Source organism: Lissotriton vulgaris, chromosome 2_1, assembly GCF_964263255.1.
Source record: "Lissotriton vulgaris chromosome 2_1, aLisVul1.2, whole genome shotgun sequence".
Taxonomy (NCBI): Eukaryota; Metazoa; Chordata; class Amphibia; order Caudata; family Salamandridae; genus Lissotriton; species Lissotriton vulgaris.
Genome location: NC_141687.1, coordinates 622,772,536 through 622,789,473, shown reverse-complemented (window position 1 = coordinate 622,789,473; position 16,938 = coordinate 622,772,536). Strand labels below are relative to the sequence as shown.

The following is a 16,938-nucleotide window of genomic DNA, read 5'->3' as shown; positions in this document are numbered from 1 at the left end:
ATCTGCAGTTAGATGAGGTATTCACCAGAGTGCTACCAAAAGTAACTTGTTCTTTATAAGGATACTTCTAACCACAGATTACTAAGATTAGAATAGATACCAAAGCAAAACCTACCAAGTGGAGGGTCTGTTAAGTGGGCTCAGACCAAAAAGTATTGCTGAACTAGGGAGGCTACGTGGCTTTTTCCATCTCACCTGGCTGTCAAGGCAGTAGTGCCTGGTGAACGTATGGAATGACGGTCATGTCATAGCCTGGCAGATGTCAAGGACAGGCCCTTCGTGTGCCTGCGCGGTGGTAGTAGCCTTAGCCACTGTGGAATGGGCTCTGAGCGTCTAGAGGCTGCTTCTTGGACACTGCATTGCAGATGTTAAAGCTGAGGAATACCCACTTCTACAAATTCCTCTTCTGCACGTTCTTCCCTTTCCTTTCTAAGAGAACCCCCCAAAAAACTTCTCCTCCACTCAGTGGTCGTTGGTACAGTCAATCTAAAAAGCTTTAAGCCCTTTTGGATTCCAACCATTGGAGCCTCTCCTACTCTTTCAAGAGGTGAGAAGGAGCTGGTAGAGTGATGGATTGCCCGGCATGGACGGGAGTTACACCTTTCAGTAGGAAGTCTGCTGGTGTCCTCAGCAACAACCGGTCTTGGAAGAAAGTGGCACATGTGGGGATGCACTGAAAGTGGCAGAAGTTCCTCATTGCGATTATTTCAGCATGTCGAATAAGTGAAAACGTTTTGTAGGTCTGGAGATACAGCGAAAAGTTAGGCGCAGATTCGAAGGGCAAACGCATATGAAATGTCAAGGCCAAGCTAAGGGCCCACTGTGGCATCACAAATGCTTTGCAAGGAAACATGCTTATGAAACCTTTATTAAATATCATCACAGCAGATGATTTTAACAAGGACAGTTAGTCATGGCAAACTTGGAAATGCCAAAAGGTTCGACAAATAGCCTTTCATAGTTCCCACTTCAAAGCTTTACAGGGCTAAAGGCGAGACAAACAAGAGGAAGCCCAATAGGTGTTACGAACACCAAAACAAAGATACACATTTATCCCAGTTCCTAACAAATGCATTTTGTAAAAAGGTAGCCTGGCAGCAAGAATGATATCTAACACTTCACACAGCAAATCAAATGCAGAGTTGAGGACCCATCAAAGGGCATGCCCATTTGGGAAGCCTGAACTTCCCCAGAGAATCCAGTGGATGGCTTCTACACAGGCCTACGAATGACAAAAACACTGGTATCAGCCACCCTACCTAGGAAATCTGGTTATCAGCACAAATAACATATTTGTGCGAGTCCTGCCCATCTTGAATCATTCGAGCCAAAGAGGCTCCAGGATCTTGATCATCTGAGTCCGTTTGCTAGATATCTCTGGCCATGTCCCAGAGAGCATGTGTGTAGTGGCCCAGTAGGCAAACTGTATTCATGGACTGCAGTACCAGATTGGCAGAAGAAAACATGCACTTGCCAAAGTATCCATTTCCCAGATTCTCTCTGGAGGAGTGGTTAGAAAGGAGTTTGAATTCATTTACTAGTTGAGACCTTCAAAATAGGGCTTTCTGGAGTGGGATGCTTGGTGAAAGCATCTGGGTCACCAGGCATCGGCCTAGGACTTCTGGCCCTCTACCTACTCACAGGCAGGCATGAACATGGCTTTGACTAAGTAGCCATCAAAGTATCAAAGCGGGCATCATTACAAGGAAGTAAGGGCTCAGATGTTGCTGGTCCATGCTGCAGAATTTCTGTCAGAACATTAGTTTCAGTGTCAAGAGAGAGCATCTGTCATTCTAGTGGCTTAGCTGCCCTCCGACCTGCAGGGCGCAGTAGAAGTCTGTTCTGGTGACGTTAGGAGCCCAGTAAATGGTGCCAAGGGACTATATGGTGCCAGGGAGGGATTCGCCAATGGCAACCCGAGTATAGGCCTCTGCGGTTCCTGTGGGGGCCTGAAGGCATGCCAGAGGAAGCAGAAGGAGCACTGAGAATTTAAAACATGGCCTCTTTAAAGGCCTTGAATTGCTGCAGAGACAATGATGGCTCAGGACATTCGTGGTACATTAGGACCGAGTAATGGCTTCCAAGACTGTGAATCTCAAAGGAATGCGACTGAATGTGTGGAGTCAGAGTGGCAGCACGGGGGTCGAGTCCTGCTTCACTTTCTTATGTTTTCATTTGGAGTTAGACTTTAACCGACCAGAGGACTTTGAGCATGAAGTTGAAAGGCCACGGAAGCGGCATCAGGACCAGAAGCTGCCGGCATGGATCAGGGGTGCGGGGCATGGGTCGAGGGTGTGGGGGTTATATAAAAGAAAAAGAACATACTTTACTGCCACATCTCTCCATCATCTCTCCTCAAGTCGGGAATGGAACAGGAAGCAGGCACCCAGGCTCCCCTGACCTCTCACAACAGTCATTGTGCCCTTAGGAGGGTGCCACTACTCCTCCCCTGCCCTGCTCTGCGTGAAAAGCAGCCCCCGCCAGTCACACAAAGGTGCCAAAGCAGGATAAAATAAAATCTTAAGAACAATATGTTATACTCATTTTATTTTTCCTTTCTTTCGCTGCTTCAAAGCAGTGCGGCGAGGCTCCTCCACATTAGCGGAAGAGCCGCCACTGATCAGGACTGGGAGAGAGTCTGGATTCACGACCCTGAGTTACGCCTACAAGAAGGATGCACAATCTTATGTGTAGAGGCATCCAACATTGCCTCCCAGGCTTGGATCGCCTTTGGGGGTATGAGGGTACACTGATCACACAACTTAGAATCAAGTCCTATAACCAGACACCAACAACACACCTTGTGCAGGTCTGGGGACCTCTGCTTCCTGCAGTCATGGCATGACTTAAAACCGATTGTTTTTGGTGGGGAAATTGTTCCTTAGTACCCTGGGAAATCTTATTAGAAGTCATCAGAAAATAGACAAAAATGGCAGCGGAGCTCCAGATCCGTGTCCGAAGGCATGGAAAGAAAGGAACTGACCTCCGTGTGCAAGGGTGACACTTACATGTGGCTCAGCGCCATCACATCTGGGGCAGAATGGAGCCAACGTGAAGCTGCACAACACCTCCTCGGGTGTGCGGGAGTACTGCTCTTAAAAAACATATGTCTGTATCCAGTCTGGCAACTGCGAGTATACAGAGGTGAGGAATCTGCAGTTAAAAGTATCCATCCGAAGCATAATTTAAAGGCCAGTGGGGGTGATCCCATGCTAGGGACCAGCAAGCGGTACAAACTTAGAAACTACCACCAATTAAAAATACACCATGCAAACTAAGGACTGACAGAAGAGGCACGTACACTAAAAGGTAGCAGGGGGTACAAACGAACAGCACAGCAGGTTACACCTACAACAGTAGTAGTGCACCCCTGCTCTCAGAGACCTGCTGCACCCCAATTTCTCGTTGATTGCTTTGATCCCCAATAGTGCCCGGTTGCTTTTTGGCTTGATTAGACAGACATTTAGCATATACATACTTGCATAAACGCAGATCAGTTGCGATAAAAAACAGTACACGTAGAGGGAGTCAGTCACATGCTATATGGGGTGCAACCCCTGACAGGGACTCTAATCGCTACTCTGTATATTATGGGGCGAGACTATACATTAGTTTACAAAATGATGGTTAGTGAATATATAAACTTTAGCCCAGTGCTCGGCTAAAGTGTACATTTGGGGTCATTAAACAGAGGGCGGAGGCTAGATGGCACCTCAGAACCATGCCAGAAGCTCTTTCAGCCATTTCATAGCAATATCTCAAAACCAATGACATTCTGGCAATCGCGTTTAGAATGTATGAAATGTCAAGTATGTTCATGTGTGGAAATAAAAGTTAAAGAGAACGCTTTTTGTCGAAATTTCTTGGACGATGTATAAACTAAAAACCTTCATCGAAGAGTTGACCACCTCACTTACAATATATTTTTGTTTTTTTTGTACAAACTTGAAATGTTTGCCTCAATTCCGTGGTTTAGCATACTAACTATTTATAATATAATGATAAACTGCAAAGCACTGCTTAATATCAGTCTGTTTATATTTATTAGAGTAAATACCTTCAAGGCATTTAGCTTGCGCACAATATTTAGCTCTTTACATAAAAATTGGGAGAAAGTTATGTCGTCATTTAAACAGATCCAACTAATTATGTATGCATTCTGCAAGAGCGTATGCATTCTGCAAGAACTACATGCATTTCCTGTAATTGGCCAGGAGAGGGCATTAGAATACCATGAAGACGACTATTCCGGAAGAGGTCACATTTTACGTGTGTCCTTTGCTGGATTTAAAATTTTCCTGTGTGGTGGAACTAGACAGTGCTTAATTTGTAATAAAAAATAACAAAATAAGTGCCAGGGCCCTCGTCAGGAGGTCATTGCAGCTTGCACCACACATTGCCACTCCCTGCGCTGCCAATGGCATTACCAACACAATTACTAATCATCACACTCCTACAGGTGCGACAATTCAGCCTATTCCAGGCCCCTAAAGGAATAAGAATGGCTTGAGCGAGAGTCAATGGTAAATTTTAATGTACAATGAATTAATAAACAACTGTTGTAGTGCGCATCTTTAAATTAGTCAGACAGCGCCACCATGTGGCAGACTGTTACCAGGCCAAGTGTTGACAAATAAGTGCTGGTGCCAAGCACCGGAAACCACTGGTTCAAATGAAGCACTGAAACAATGCCCTGTTATGTTTTCATTACATGTTTTGGTTTGGATCGGCTCCTAGCAACGAGGTTTTTCTGTTGGAATCCGGTCTGTGGAGTCCAGCAGAGAAGCTGGACTGTGGAGCTGAGAGGTTGACTCTGGGGGTCGCTATGGATATACATCAATAAATATTCTTTCAACATCAAATGTAACCTGTGATCACAAAAATGGCGACGAGGATGGGATGCAGTGATTGAAGAGGACCATCTGAAGAAGATTTTGGATTAAATTGTATCTGAGCGAACTTTTCACTTGGTTCTGGATTTAACAAAAAAAAAAATTGGAGGACTCCCAGTTTGATGAAAGACATTCATTAAGGTCAGTTGTGTGGTTGTTCTGACAATTGAGGATTTTATTCTGAAAAATAGAGTTAAATTGTCATCATCAAAATAAACAAGACTTATTTTTCGAATCTAACTGTACCTTGGTAACTCTGGTTGTGGAGTGAATCGCCTGCTGAGCCTACATAAAGTGAAGGTCGTGTGCTGTATCTGCGTAAGGTGGCGTGCCAAGTCTGTCTGTGTCCACGAGGAGTGTGCGTCCAATGTCTTCGTAGGTAGTCTCGCTGCCTGGAATTGGTGAGACTCACGAAAAGATTACGCGTAGGAGGCGTGCATTGTTGAAGTAAGACTCAGTGCTTGGATAAGGTTGTTAAGGAGACAACTGTATCCGAGGAAGTCGACGTAGATCTGCGCATGTGCAGTGTATTGGAAGGAAATTCAAGGAAAAAACAATTGTCTTGGGGGAAATCGACGTGACGCTTCACGTACGAAGTGTAACCTAGTGTGGGGCGTCATAAATTGTATCCTAGCAACTGATCAAGTACAGCGTGTACATGCACTGAGGAAACCGGAAGCGCATTTATATTCTCTTCGAGTGAAAGCGTTTCGTATTAAGGAAATATTATAAAGTCAACGTGACTCACAAACATCATTTTGGGTCCATCGAGAAGAATTTATCTCTACAGTACAGTGAGATTTGGATGTGCCAACCACTTCAAGTGTCTACGAGCGATGTTGGAGGGACAAAATAATTCTGCTAAGCCATTATTATACAAGTTAAGTTAAACGGGAAACACAAACAAGGTGGAATTTACTATTGTAAACTATACAAACATTTGTAAAGTGACAAACGTGATATATATTTTTGTTTTAAGGAAGGTTCCATTTTAAGTTGATATATTATAGAATAATCACACAATAATAGTGTTTGATTCATCTGCGTTTTCTAGATCATTTTAGTATGGCCACACAATCATCCATTCCCACTCCACCTACATTTCTCCCTGAACCTGGTTCTCCATGCATGGACTGGAAAGATTTGAAGGAAGCTTTCACCACTTATCTAGAAGCCATTGGTGGTGATGTGTTCATTTCAAAATGGAAATTAGCCATTTTAGAAGTATGTTTAGGTGTTGAAGGTAGGAATGTTTTGAATACCTTGCCTAATTTCCAAACAAATGTTACGAATGTTGATAATTCTTCAGATGAAGAGGAGGAAGACGTTTATGAAATGGCTTTGACAGCGGTAGCTGATAACTTTGGTAAAAAATTGAGTATAGTTGTAGAGGGGCATACATTCATTTCTTGTTCCCAAAAGCAAGGAGAAAAAATTGAATATGTAGCAGCATTGAGGAAATAGTCTATTGCATGCAAATTCAAAGACTTGAGAAGGAGACAAAATTGAATATGTAGCAGCATTGATGAAATTGTCTATTACATGCAAATTCAAAGACTTGAGATGATATTATCAGAGATCAACTCATTAACAGAGCCAATAATAAGAGGATTCAAGAAAAATTGTTGGATCTAAGAGATCCATCTTTAGATAAATCTATTGAAATTACTAGACTTATTGAAAACACTTCGATATGTGAAGGAATTATCTGAAAATAGTTCGAAAAGCGAAGCAGAATCCAACAAACTACGAGTGTTGAATTCAAATTCAAAGAAAGTGGTTAAAACTAATAGTGATTAAATCACTAATCTGGGAAAGAGACTATAAGAAAATTATTTTTAAAAATGCTACAGATGTGTCAGTTACAGACACAGTGCTGATGCCATACAGAGTCCTGCTACAAAAAGTCGGTGTTACAAGTGCAAGAGAATTTGTCATTTTTCTCGGGTGTGTAAAACTAATGATGTTTCTGGTGTAAGGAAAACTGTAAACACTATAAGTGAATTTAAAACGAATTGCACTAGAGACGAGGTGGATGATGAGAATGAGAGTGACAGTGAAGGAATGTTTGTAGAAAATGTGAACAGCTTACAGAATAATTTAAAGGATACTTATACCCCTCCTAAATGTATAATACGTATTAACAATTCTGAAGTCCACATGTGGGCGGACTCATGCCACCCGTTCACCTTAATAGATAAGAATAATTGTAAAGGTTTAGGATCCATCATATTAATTCCCACTGATGTTGAACCAGTTGGATATTGTAGAGTTAAATTACCAGTGTTGGGATATTTCAATGCGAAAATACAATTCAAGAACCGTTCCACCATAGCTAAGATCTATGTTGTAGAATCTGGTAGAAATCTATTGGGGTGGAGAGAGCAGAAAAGTTTAGGTATTATCTTGAATCCCAACCATCCTCTACAAGTGTTCTTAACAGATGTTGATAAGAATAACAAATGGGTGGAGGATTTCCCTAATTTGTTCCAAGGATGAACTGGGTGGTCTTAAAGGGTTTGAACACCAGATAATAGTAAAAAAATATACCAAACCTAAAGGGCACAAGGTGCGCAATGTACCCATGGCGTTGAGGGAAAAATTGAAGGAGGAATTGCAAAGATTATGTAAAGAAAAGATTATTGAACCAATATAAGCATCAGATTGATTAAGTCCAATTGTGATCGTGCACAAACCCAACGGCAAGATCCGCATGTGTGTGGATCTAAGGGATTTAAACGAGTGTATTCTGGTTCAATACCCTTTGCCCCGTATAAATGAAATGTTATCATGTGTCGAGGGTGGAAAGTATTTTACTACTTTCCACTTATCAAGTGCTTATCACCAAGTACGTTTAAAAGTAGAATCAAAACCTCTAACATCCTTCATTACACCCGAAGGCGAGTTAAAATGTATCAGAATGCCATTTGGTTTGGCCTCGGCATCTGCAGTTTTTCAGAGAATAATGCAAAAGATATTGAAGGATGTTAAAAATGCATTGGTATTCCAAGATGATGTGTAAATTTGGGGTAAGGATGAAATTCAACATGATAGTATCCTGAGAAATGTGTGGATGAAGCTCGAAGCTGCTGGTCTCACTATAAGACCAAGAAATGTGGTAATTAGTATAGGGGATTTGGTGCCAACGGTTGATTTGCACTAAAGTATCATACAGTTTAAATTGATGTTATGTTATGTTAAATGGCACTTTTTGAGCGCACTAACACCCAAAGGTTTCCTGGCGCTTGCTGGAGGGACGTGTAAAAGAAGAACGAGGAGAGGATTACCCAGAGAGAGTAAACAGGAAAGTTTTAAGGAGTTTCCTGAACTGGAAAAGGGAGACACTGGATTTAATGGCCTGGGGAGGGGATTCCAGAATTTGGGGGCGAGAGAAGCAAAACGGCGACCCCCGAATTTATTGATTTTGAATTTGGGAGTGACAAGCAGGTGATGATGAGCTGAACGGAGGGAGCGTGCGGGTCGATTGATGGTGCTTCAAGGCCTGGGGAACCACCAACCCCCACAAAAGAGAGCCACACTCAAAACATGAAAACAGCCCATGCACACGTTCTAGTTCAGACACAGTTTCCCAGTTGGTAAAACAGCATATAGTAATTCACAATACAAAATGTACACAATTTCTTTGGATGTTCTTTTTTATCCCGTGTTTTATTCTGTTGATCTCAGCTACAGCCAACACGCGTTTCGTTGTAATCGGGGCGTTATCCTGCGACTTCCTCAAGGCTATATGCTCCGAGTGTCACAAACTCATATTCGTCCTGCAGAGTCTGCTACCGCCGTGTTCAGTCGGATACAGACTGAACACGGCGGTAGCAGACTCGTTGGGAGGTTTTGCGGTACTCTGCAGGACGAATATGAGATTGTGACAACTAAAAACATTGAATACTTGGACTTGACGTTGAAAGGAAACTGATTGCAGGAGAACTACTTCACAACTTAAAACCCCATTGGGGTCGGAAGTATCACCACATTTACAATCTTCCACTCTGAGCATATAGCCTTGAGGAAGTCGCGAGATAACGCCCCGATTACGACGAAACACGTGTTGGCTGTAGCTGAGATCAACAGAATAAAACACGGGATAAAAAAAAAGAACATCCAAAGAAATTGTGTACATTTTGTATTGTGAATTACTATATGCTGTTTTACCAACTGGGAAACTGTGTCTTAACTATAACGTGTATGGGGCTGTTCTTTCAGGTCTCACTATAAGTTTGAACAAATGTAAATTTTGTCAACAGGAAGTAGAATACCTAGGACGTACGTTGTCTTACAAGGGTATAAAATCAAAATTAAATTTGGTGGACGATTTGGAGAAGGCTCCATCACCAGTGGATAAAGATCAGTTAAGGTCATTCCTTGGCTGAGCTGAATATTATGCAAAATCTGGTCACCATTTTTCTGACAGCATACAACCTTTAGGTAATATAATGAAGAAAGGTGTACATTTTAAATGGTAAGAAGAATGCCAAAATGCGTTTGACACTGTAAAAAAAGCTGTAGCTAATGCCACTACTTTAAAATCTTTCAATCCACCATATAAATCCATCATTGTAACTGATGCCAGTGGGTATGGTTTAGGAGCGGTTTTGATGCAAGAATATGATGGTAAGGAAAATGCGATTGCATTAGCATGGCGCACTCTGAAAGGTGCTGAATCATCATATTCCACCATTGAAAAGGAAGCATTAGCTTGTTGGTTGGGAGTGCAACATTTCCGTGTTTATGTTTGTGGCACTAAATTTGAACTTCGCACAGATCACTGACCTTTGTTGGACCTTTTCACTACCACAGGTGCAGGAAAAGCTACCCCACGCAGTGCAAAGTGGTTATATAGATAGCAAGAATATTCATTCAAATTGAAATATGTACCTCGGGAGAGAAATATTAATGCTGACTGTGGCGTTTGCCTGTAGATAATATATTTGATAATGACAATGAGGATGATGATTTATCGATTGCAAACGTTGAAGAGTTTCATCAAGCTAATAGCGAACATGAATGGAAAGAAGCTATTGCTTCTGATATATCTTTAGTTAAGGTACTAAGAGATTTGCCTTCTGAGGTGCGTGGTAAAATGGATGAGGATATTTTAATGCATAAGGATGTTTGGGAAGAATAGTCAGTTGTGAATGGAATAGTAAGACGAAATGACAAGTTGGTGGTACCGGTCTCTTTGAGGGCCAAATTGATGGGTTTATTACATGAGGGTCATGGAGGAATGTCTGCAGTCAAAAGGAAGGCCAGGATGGATTTTTGGTGGCCAAATATGGATAGAGAATTTGTGAGGGAATGCATATCTTGTACTTGCAGTGACAAGTCTCATGTCTTAGGAGATTCGCCTCTTACGCCTATGAGGTTACCTGAAAAAGCATGGGAAAGACTTGAAATTTACATTTGTGGACCATTTGAAGGTTTGGGTTCAGTAGATAAGTATGCTTTTGTGATGCTGAATTATTACTCAAAATGGCCTGAAGTGGCTTTGGAGACTGATGTTAGTATCATTGCTTTTTGTGAAGAAATGTTTAGTAGAGAGGGATGCCTGGCACAAATATCGGACAATGGTCCACAATTTATTTCCTACGAATTTGGCAAATTCTTGAACAAATGGGGTGTCAAACATTTGACCACACCAGTGTATCATCCATGGGGGAATGGTTTGGTTGAGCGCTTCAACCGTGTGTTGGGTGTACATATTCAATTGGCTACTTCTATGGACAAATGTTGGAGATCCCAGATAAAATATTTTTGGGTGGAATTACAGATCCACTCCAAATTTTGTAACTGGGGAAATTCCATTTTGTCTTCTTACGGGCAGAATTCCTTGTACAGCAGCTGTACCTGCATGGATGGGCAGGAGTGATAAAAAGATTGTGAAAGATAAAGAAATACGTGTCAAAGTTGTTAAATATCAAAAAGGTTATCAAATAAGACATAATGACAAAATTATTAAGAGCAAGAGAGTCATAACCGAAGGAGATTTTGTAAGAGTTTGCCCTAACATTTTTGTGAAGAAGGGAAATTCTAAATTATCCAATCCTAAGAAGGTCTTAAAGGTTAAAGGTAATTTAATTAAAACATCATATGGAAAATGGTGGAATATTTGCAAGAATGTCAAATGTAATGATGCTGAGTTAAGGTTCTGGTTAAAAGAAAATTCAGAAAGCATTAAGAATTCCATGGACGAGTGTATAAGAGTTCCCAGTGCACGTCCAAAAAAGTGACCCAAGAAATTTGATGATTATATTTGTTCTTAATTGTTTTTTTATTTTTAGTAAGGGAGATGTGTTATGCTTTAATTACATGTTTTGGTTTGGATCAGCTCCTAGCAGCAAGGTTTTTCTGTTGGAATCCAGTCTGAGGAGTCCAGCAGAGAAGCTTGACTGAGAGGTTGACTCTGGGGGTCGTTATGGATATACATCAATAAATCTACTTTCAACATCAAATGTGTCCTGTGATCACAAAAGGCCCCAATAACATGTAACAACGCACTTTCTCGCCACATACTTTTTTGTGTAGAGCAACATTGAGTTTGCGTGCACAATTTTCGCCTGAGTGCAGAATCAAGAGTGAAGAGACTCTTTATGAGTGATTATCTGTGAGCTGATCTGCCCACTTCTGAGACAATAGTTATGGAGACAATAATCGGAGGCAAGGATCTAAAGAGGCCTAGCAAAGATTAAGAACACACCAACAAATGCCCTATGCTCTTTAGTTGTACTACTTGGTGACTTAGTTTCCACAAAATGAATTTCCACTGAGAGTTGAGGCTTACCAGCACTGCCTCAAGCCCAAAGTATGTGTGTGTGTATATATATATATATATATATATATATATATATATATATATATATATATATATATATATAATATTTTTTTAAATCATTGTATTATGCTATTTATTTCCATTGTTGAGTGTGGGAGGATCCATAACTACTGAGAGTGAGTCATGGTAGCCCTCTCCTCCCAGTAGGATAGTAATACATAGCATATTTTACTCAGCCAATTTGTGTATATGGTCTATGTCTTGGCCTTTTTAGTTATGGAGTCAGCCAAACCCTATTGATTGTATGAAAATTGTATGCATAAACACTTACTTATTAGGGCTCTACGATAGCCCTCTCCATTCACTGGTATGTCGTTGTGTCATTTGCATTTTTATTTTGCCAACTACAGCATACTGTATGGGTCAATGGGTCAGCCCCCTTCAGCCAGTGGTTAAAGTTCACTGTAAGTGACAGCAGAACACATCCATACACAAAGTAATTACCTTTAGTGCCAGCAACTACTATGAAAACGTGTCCTTTCCGAGACAAAATAATATTATGCGTTTTGCCAATTGTTCCTTCATAGGCGAGGGCCCAGCCGCTCCCCAAAAATAATGTTTTCATAACATTGAAAAACATATCAGCACTGACCACAGCATACCTATTGACTTTGTCAATACTTGTTCCTTGTATATTTGTTTCAACTAAAACAAGGTCCAAGGGGTTAGATTTGTACAGTAATTGCTGCATGCAATCGGTGAGGCTGTAAAAAGTGTTTCTCATGTCAATTTTGCCATTTGGTTGTAATAAAATCGAATTTAAATTTGGGATGAAGCTTCAAGCGGAAGTTTGGTAACCTGCCTGGTCCTTACTATCCCTGGCTCATGTATTAACCTAGACCCAGTACTCCAGGCTCTGTTACATGGAGGAACATCATGCAAGGTTCAGTTCCCTGCCAGGACCCCCACAGTATAATGCCTTACACACATCCCACAGCTACTTCGGATAGACTTACCTGCACAATCTCCAGCATCTCGTCCCGGCTGATGTACCCATTGCCATCCAAGTCGTACATACTGAAGGCCCACTGGAGCTTCTGCTCGAGCTTGCCCCGCGAGGTGACACTCAGTGCAATGATGAACTCCCGGAAGTCTATAGTCCCATCACCATTGGTGTCGAAGGTGCGGAAGACATGCTCTGCGAACTTTGAGGCGTCCCCGTAAGGGAAAAAGTTGGCGTAGATCTTCTTGAACTCCTCCACGTTGAGGATGCCAGAGGGACAGTCTTTGAGGAAGCCCTTGTACCACTCCTGCAGCTCATGGTCCGAGAATTCAGTGTTCTCGCGCAGGTCCTGCAGCATCTCCGGCCGCAGCTTGCTGTTCTGCTTTCCCATGATGAGGAAGGAGCTGGTCCCAAGCTGTGAAAGAGGAGAGGGAAAGGAGAGCGTCAAAGGGGAGCAGAGATGGGGACCACAGCAGAGACCAGGAGAAGGAAGGTGACCAGAGGGAGCTCCAAGTTGGAAACAACCAGAGGAAGTCACCATGGCAGTGGTAAGAGATGCCAGGAGAAAGTGACCTTCAAACCAAACCATGGTCAGTGAGGGAGAAAAGGTCACCATAGCTGTGTGGACAAAGCAGCAGTGAGAAACAGAGGAAACAGGATCAGAGTTCAAAAAGTGACTAGGGACAAAGTTGGCATGGTTCAGTAAGAGGTGTGAAATTGCCTACAGCGAATTAATTGTAAGTGACCAGGGCCAGAGGGAACAAGAACACAGATGACCAAGGCGGAGGGGAACGGTGATAACTAGCGCCAAAGAAAAGAGAATCTCAGAGATCAATAGGCCAAGGACGTGAGCAGGGGAAGCATGGATCAACAGTAAATGTCATCATAGGTCATCGGGCAGTAGGTGATCCGGGCCATAATGAACACCTTAGCTCAACAGGGGGTGATGGGCAAGTTATTGACCTGAATAAGGAGCATCAGTGAGCAATAAGAAGCTGCGAAAAAACCAGGGGGAATTGTCCATAACCGAGAAAAGAAAGGTGTTACATATAGCAAGGGACAGAGGGAAAACAGCGCAAGCGGCCAATGGCTAAAGAAGATACCAAGGAATAAGGAGGTCACCAGAGATGATAGGGTCAAAGACAATGAGTTTAGCAGGATTTTGGAAATTAAGGAATAACTAGAGAAGCTAGAAGATTGGCATTCTGTGCATGTATGAGGTCACCAGGGACACACAAGTCACCAGGGATGCAGAGACCACAAGAGGTTAATACATCAGGCATCTGGTTCACGTGTTACAGGGGGCAATGAAGTAACTTGGGGGCATAGAGGGCACCAAGGGATGAGGTCGAAAGTCATGGACTGTTATCAGAGCCAAAAATGCAGAGGGTGATACTAGGGACCCGAAGTGAACCAGGCGCGCAGGGGTGAGGTTGTTAAGAAGATCCCAAGGGATACAGGACCCACTATGCGACAGAGGGGTTAGGGAAGAGTAGGGATGGGCAGAGGGGACCAGAGGCAAGAGACGTCTCCAAGAGCAAAGCACCAATGGTATAGGGGGTGCAGGGGGAGCCGAGGGCTGTAGTGGAATTAAGTCACTGTGGCGCCGGATGGGGCTGTGCAAGTTCAGGAAGCCAGGAGCAAGGAGGTAATTAAAGAGAACGAAAACGCTACTTTGAGGAGAAAGAGCTACCATAAAGCCCATTGGGGGTTTGGGAGGGGGTAGGTGAAGGGGAGAAGATGAAACTAGGAGGTCACGGGGGGGGGGGGGGGACGACGACGACAGGAGAGTACTGGGGGTGGTCATACAAAGACAGTGCACATGATAGACAGACAGTGATGCTGCTGGATGCGCACTTTGGCTACACTGGTCCTCATTAGGAGTGCAGGTATTTCACCCAGAACGCGAACTCCGAGCAATTTTGTAATTTGGTGTTCAAAGTCTCTCCAGACCTGAAATCAGAGCTTAAATGTGCCGGTACTCACAGGTACCGAGTACCGGCACTTACATATTTTCTAGCCCGCAGTGCCGGCACTTCTCTTTAGTCAGGGAGGGTACCGGTACCCTGATTGATGGCACGGCAGGCTCAGGTTCCGTATCCCCTCCAACGCAGGACAGATGCCACTCTGCTTCCGGATTTCGCAATCGCACTGAGCCCTGAAGTAGACTTTTGCAGAGACGCTGGTGAAGTTCAGAGGCACACATTTGCATTTTCCTCACACTGCAGGGTTTGAGAGGGCTTGCGTCACACTGTGATTACCACAACATCAACCACTAATACAGTCTGTCGGGAGACCTCCCGCTGTTTACTTAAACCAACTCTAGAGGTCTTTACACCGCCGACCTCCATGATAAAGCTGATAAACACTGTAAAATCGGGATCTTCTTTGGACCCCTGTCCCCCACGTATCATTAAAACAGTCTCTGACCTAATAGCCCCAGTACTTACTAACATCTGCAGAGCCATATTTCAGACAGGCATATTTCCCGAAATTTGGAAAAAGTCTACTGTAACACCTCTTCTGAAAAAACCCTCACTAAACCCCCTAGAGCCGAAAAACTATCGCCCAATTGCCTCCCTCCCTTACCCTTCCAAAATTATCGAAAAGGCGATGAATCAACAGCTGTCAACCTTCATCGACCAGAACGACCTGCTGGACAATACGCAGTTCGGGTTTCGGAAGGGTCATGGGACGGAGACGGCCCTGATCAAAGCAGCTGAGGAGGTCAGGACTATTATGGACAGGGGTGGTACAGCGATTCTGATACTATTGGACTTATCCGCGGCCTTTGACACGGTCGATCATTCTATTTTGATCGACCGTGTCGCCGCCCTTGGCATCCAGGGCAGGGCCAGAGCAACGCTTGCCTCCTTCCTGGCCAATAGGATACAATCAGTGAAGATGGGAAACTTCAGTTCCCCTGACTTCACTCTTCCGTGCGGTGTCCCCCAGGGCTCCTCGCTAAGTCCGACACTTTTCAATATCTATGTGTCGGACTTGGCGAGGGTAATAAAGTCATTCGGCATAGGGCTTACATCGTATGCCGATGACACACAGCTGATCTTGGAAATACATAAAAATGGAGAAGCTGTGGCAGCTAACTTTCAGGCAGGCATGAAGGCAATCAGTACATGGATGAATCGGAACTGCTTAAAGCTGAATTCCGACAAAACGGAGGTACTGGTTTTTGGCGAACTAACTCCGTCTTGGTCTCCGGTCTGGTGGCCTCCTGAACTGGGTACACCTCCACCGCCAGTTGCCAAGGTGAAAAACTTGGGCGTGCTTTTTGACAGTAGGCTGACGTTCCTTGGCCATGCCAACGCCGTGGTATCGGCTTCGTTTTTCACCTTGAGAATGGTGAAGAAACTGCTTCCGTTTCTTCCTCCTACCGCTGGCAAAACGCTGATGTCCTCCTTGGTACTATCCAAGGTGGATTATTGTAATGGCTTACTGCTTAATGCACAGGAGCAAGTTGTGAATAAGTTACAGCTTGTTCAAAATGCTGCTGCGAGGGTCCTTCTGGGGATACCAAAATACGCCTCTATCTCCCCTATAATAAGAGAGCTTCACTGGCTACCCATAAGAAGCAGGATAAAGTTCAAGGCCATGTGTATAACCTACAAGGCCTTGAACAATAACGGTCCTGACTTCTTCAAAAACGCTTTCAAAATTTATAAGCCCAGTCGAACTCTACGGTCATCTACAGTCCAACAGCTCCAAATCCCCCCAACAAAAAAGGCAACTTGGGGAGATAGACGATTTGTAGTGGCTGCATCCAAACTGTGGAACCAGATTCCATCTCAGATCAAGGAACATACCTCGTTGTTTTCCTTTCGAAAACACCTTAAAACATGGCTTTTTAACCAGTAACATCCTTTAACAACCATGTAATCTGTATGCACTAGCGCCGAGACACCGGAAGGTATTTGTGCGCTCTAGAAATTTTAAAAATAAATAAATAAATAAATAAAATAAATAAATAAATTAACAGAACAGGGTCTAGGCAGACCTTGCACTGTTGATTAGGCGTGTAATGACCATTCAGCTGGAAATACTCCCTCCCCACCCCCCTCCCTCCCTGTCAGGTGCAAGAAATGGCCGGGGCTGGTGCTGCCAGTCAGTACTCCATGGTTGTTTTTTCATCACAGGAGCAGCTTCCCTTTGTTTGCCCCTCCAACACTAATCGCAGCATTTACACTATTCCTGCGAGGGATCCATGGGTGTGAAGGTAGCCCTGCCAACAGAGCAGTGTA

At 43.3% G+C, this 16,938-nt stretch overlaps 1 protein-coding gene across 8 annotated transcripts in view; it reads right to left on the bottom strand.

Moving 5' to 3' along the window:
• The window catches only part of HPCA (hippocalcin), a 144,474-nt gene that overhangs the window by 28,322 nt on the left and 99,214 nt on the right, over positions 1-16,938 (bottom strand). For all 8 annotated transcript variants that reach the window (XM_086955724.1, XM_086955727.1, XM_086955725.1 and 5 more), the window contains exon 3: positions 12,696-13,097. In XM_086955724.1, the coding sequence (XP_086811850.1) occupies positions 12,696-13,073 (378 nt within the window). In that variant the 5' untranslated portion in view covers positions 13,074-13,097. The remainder of the gene's footprint in view (positions 1-12,695; positions 13,098-16,938) is intronic.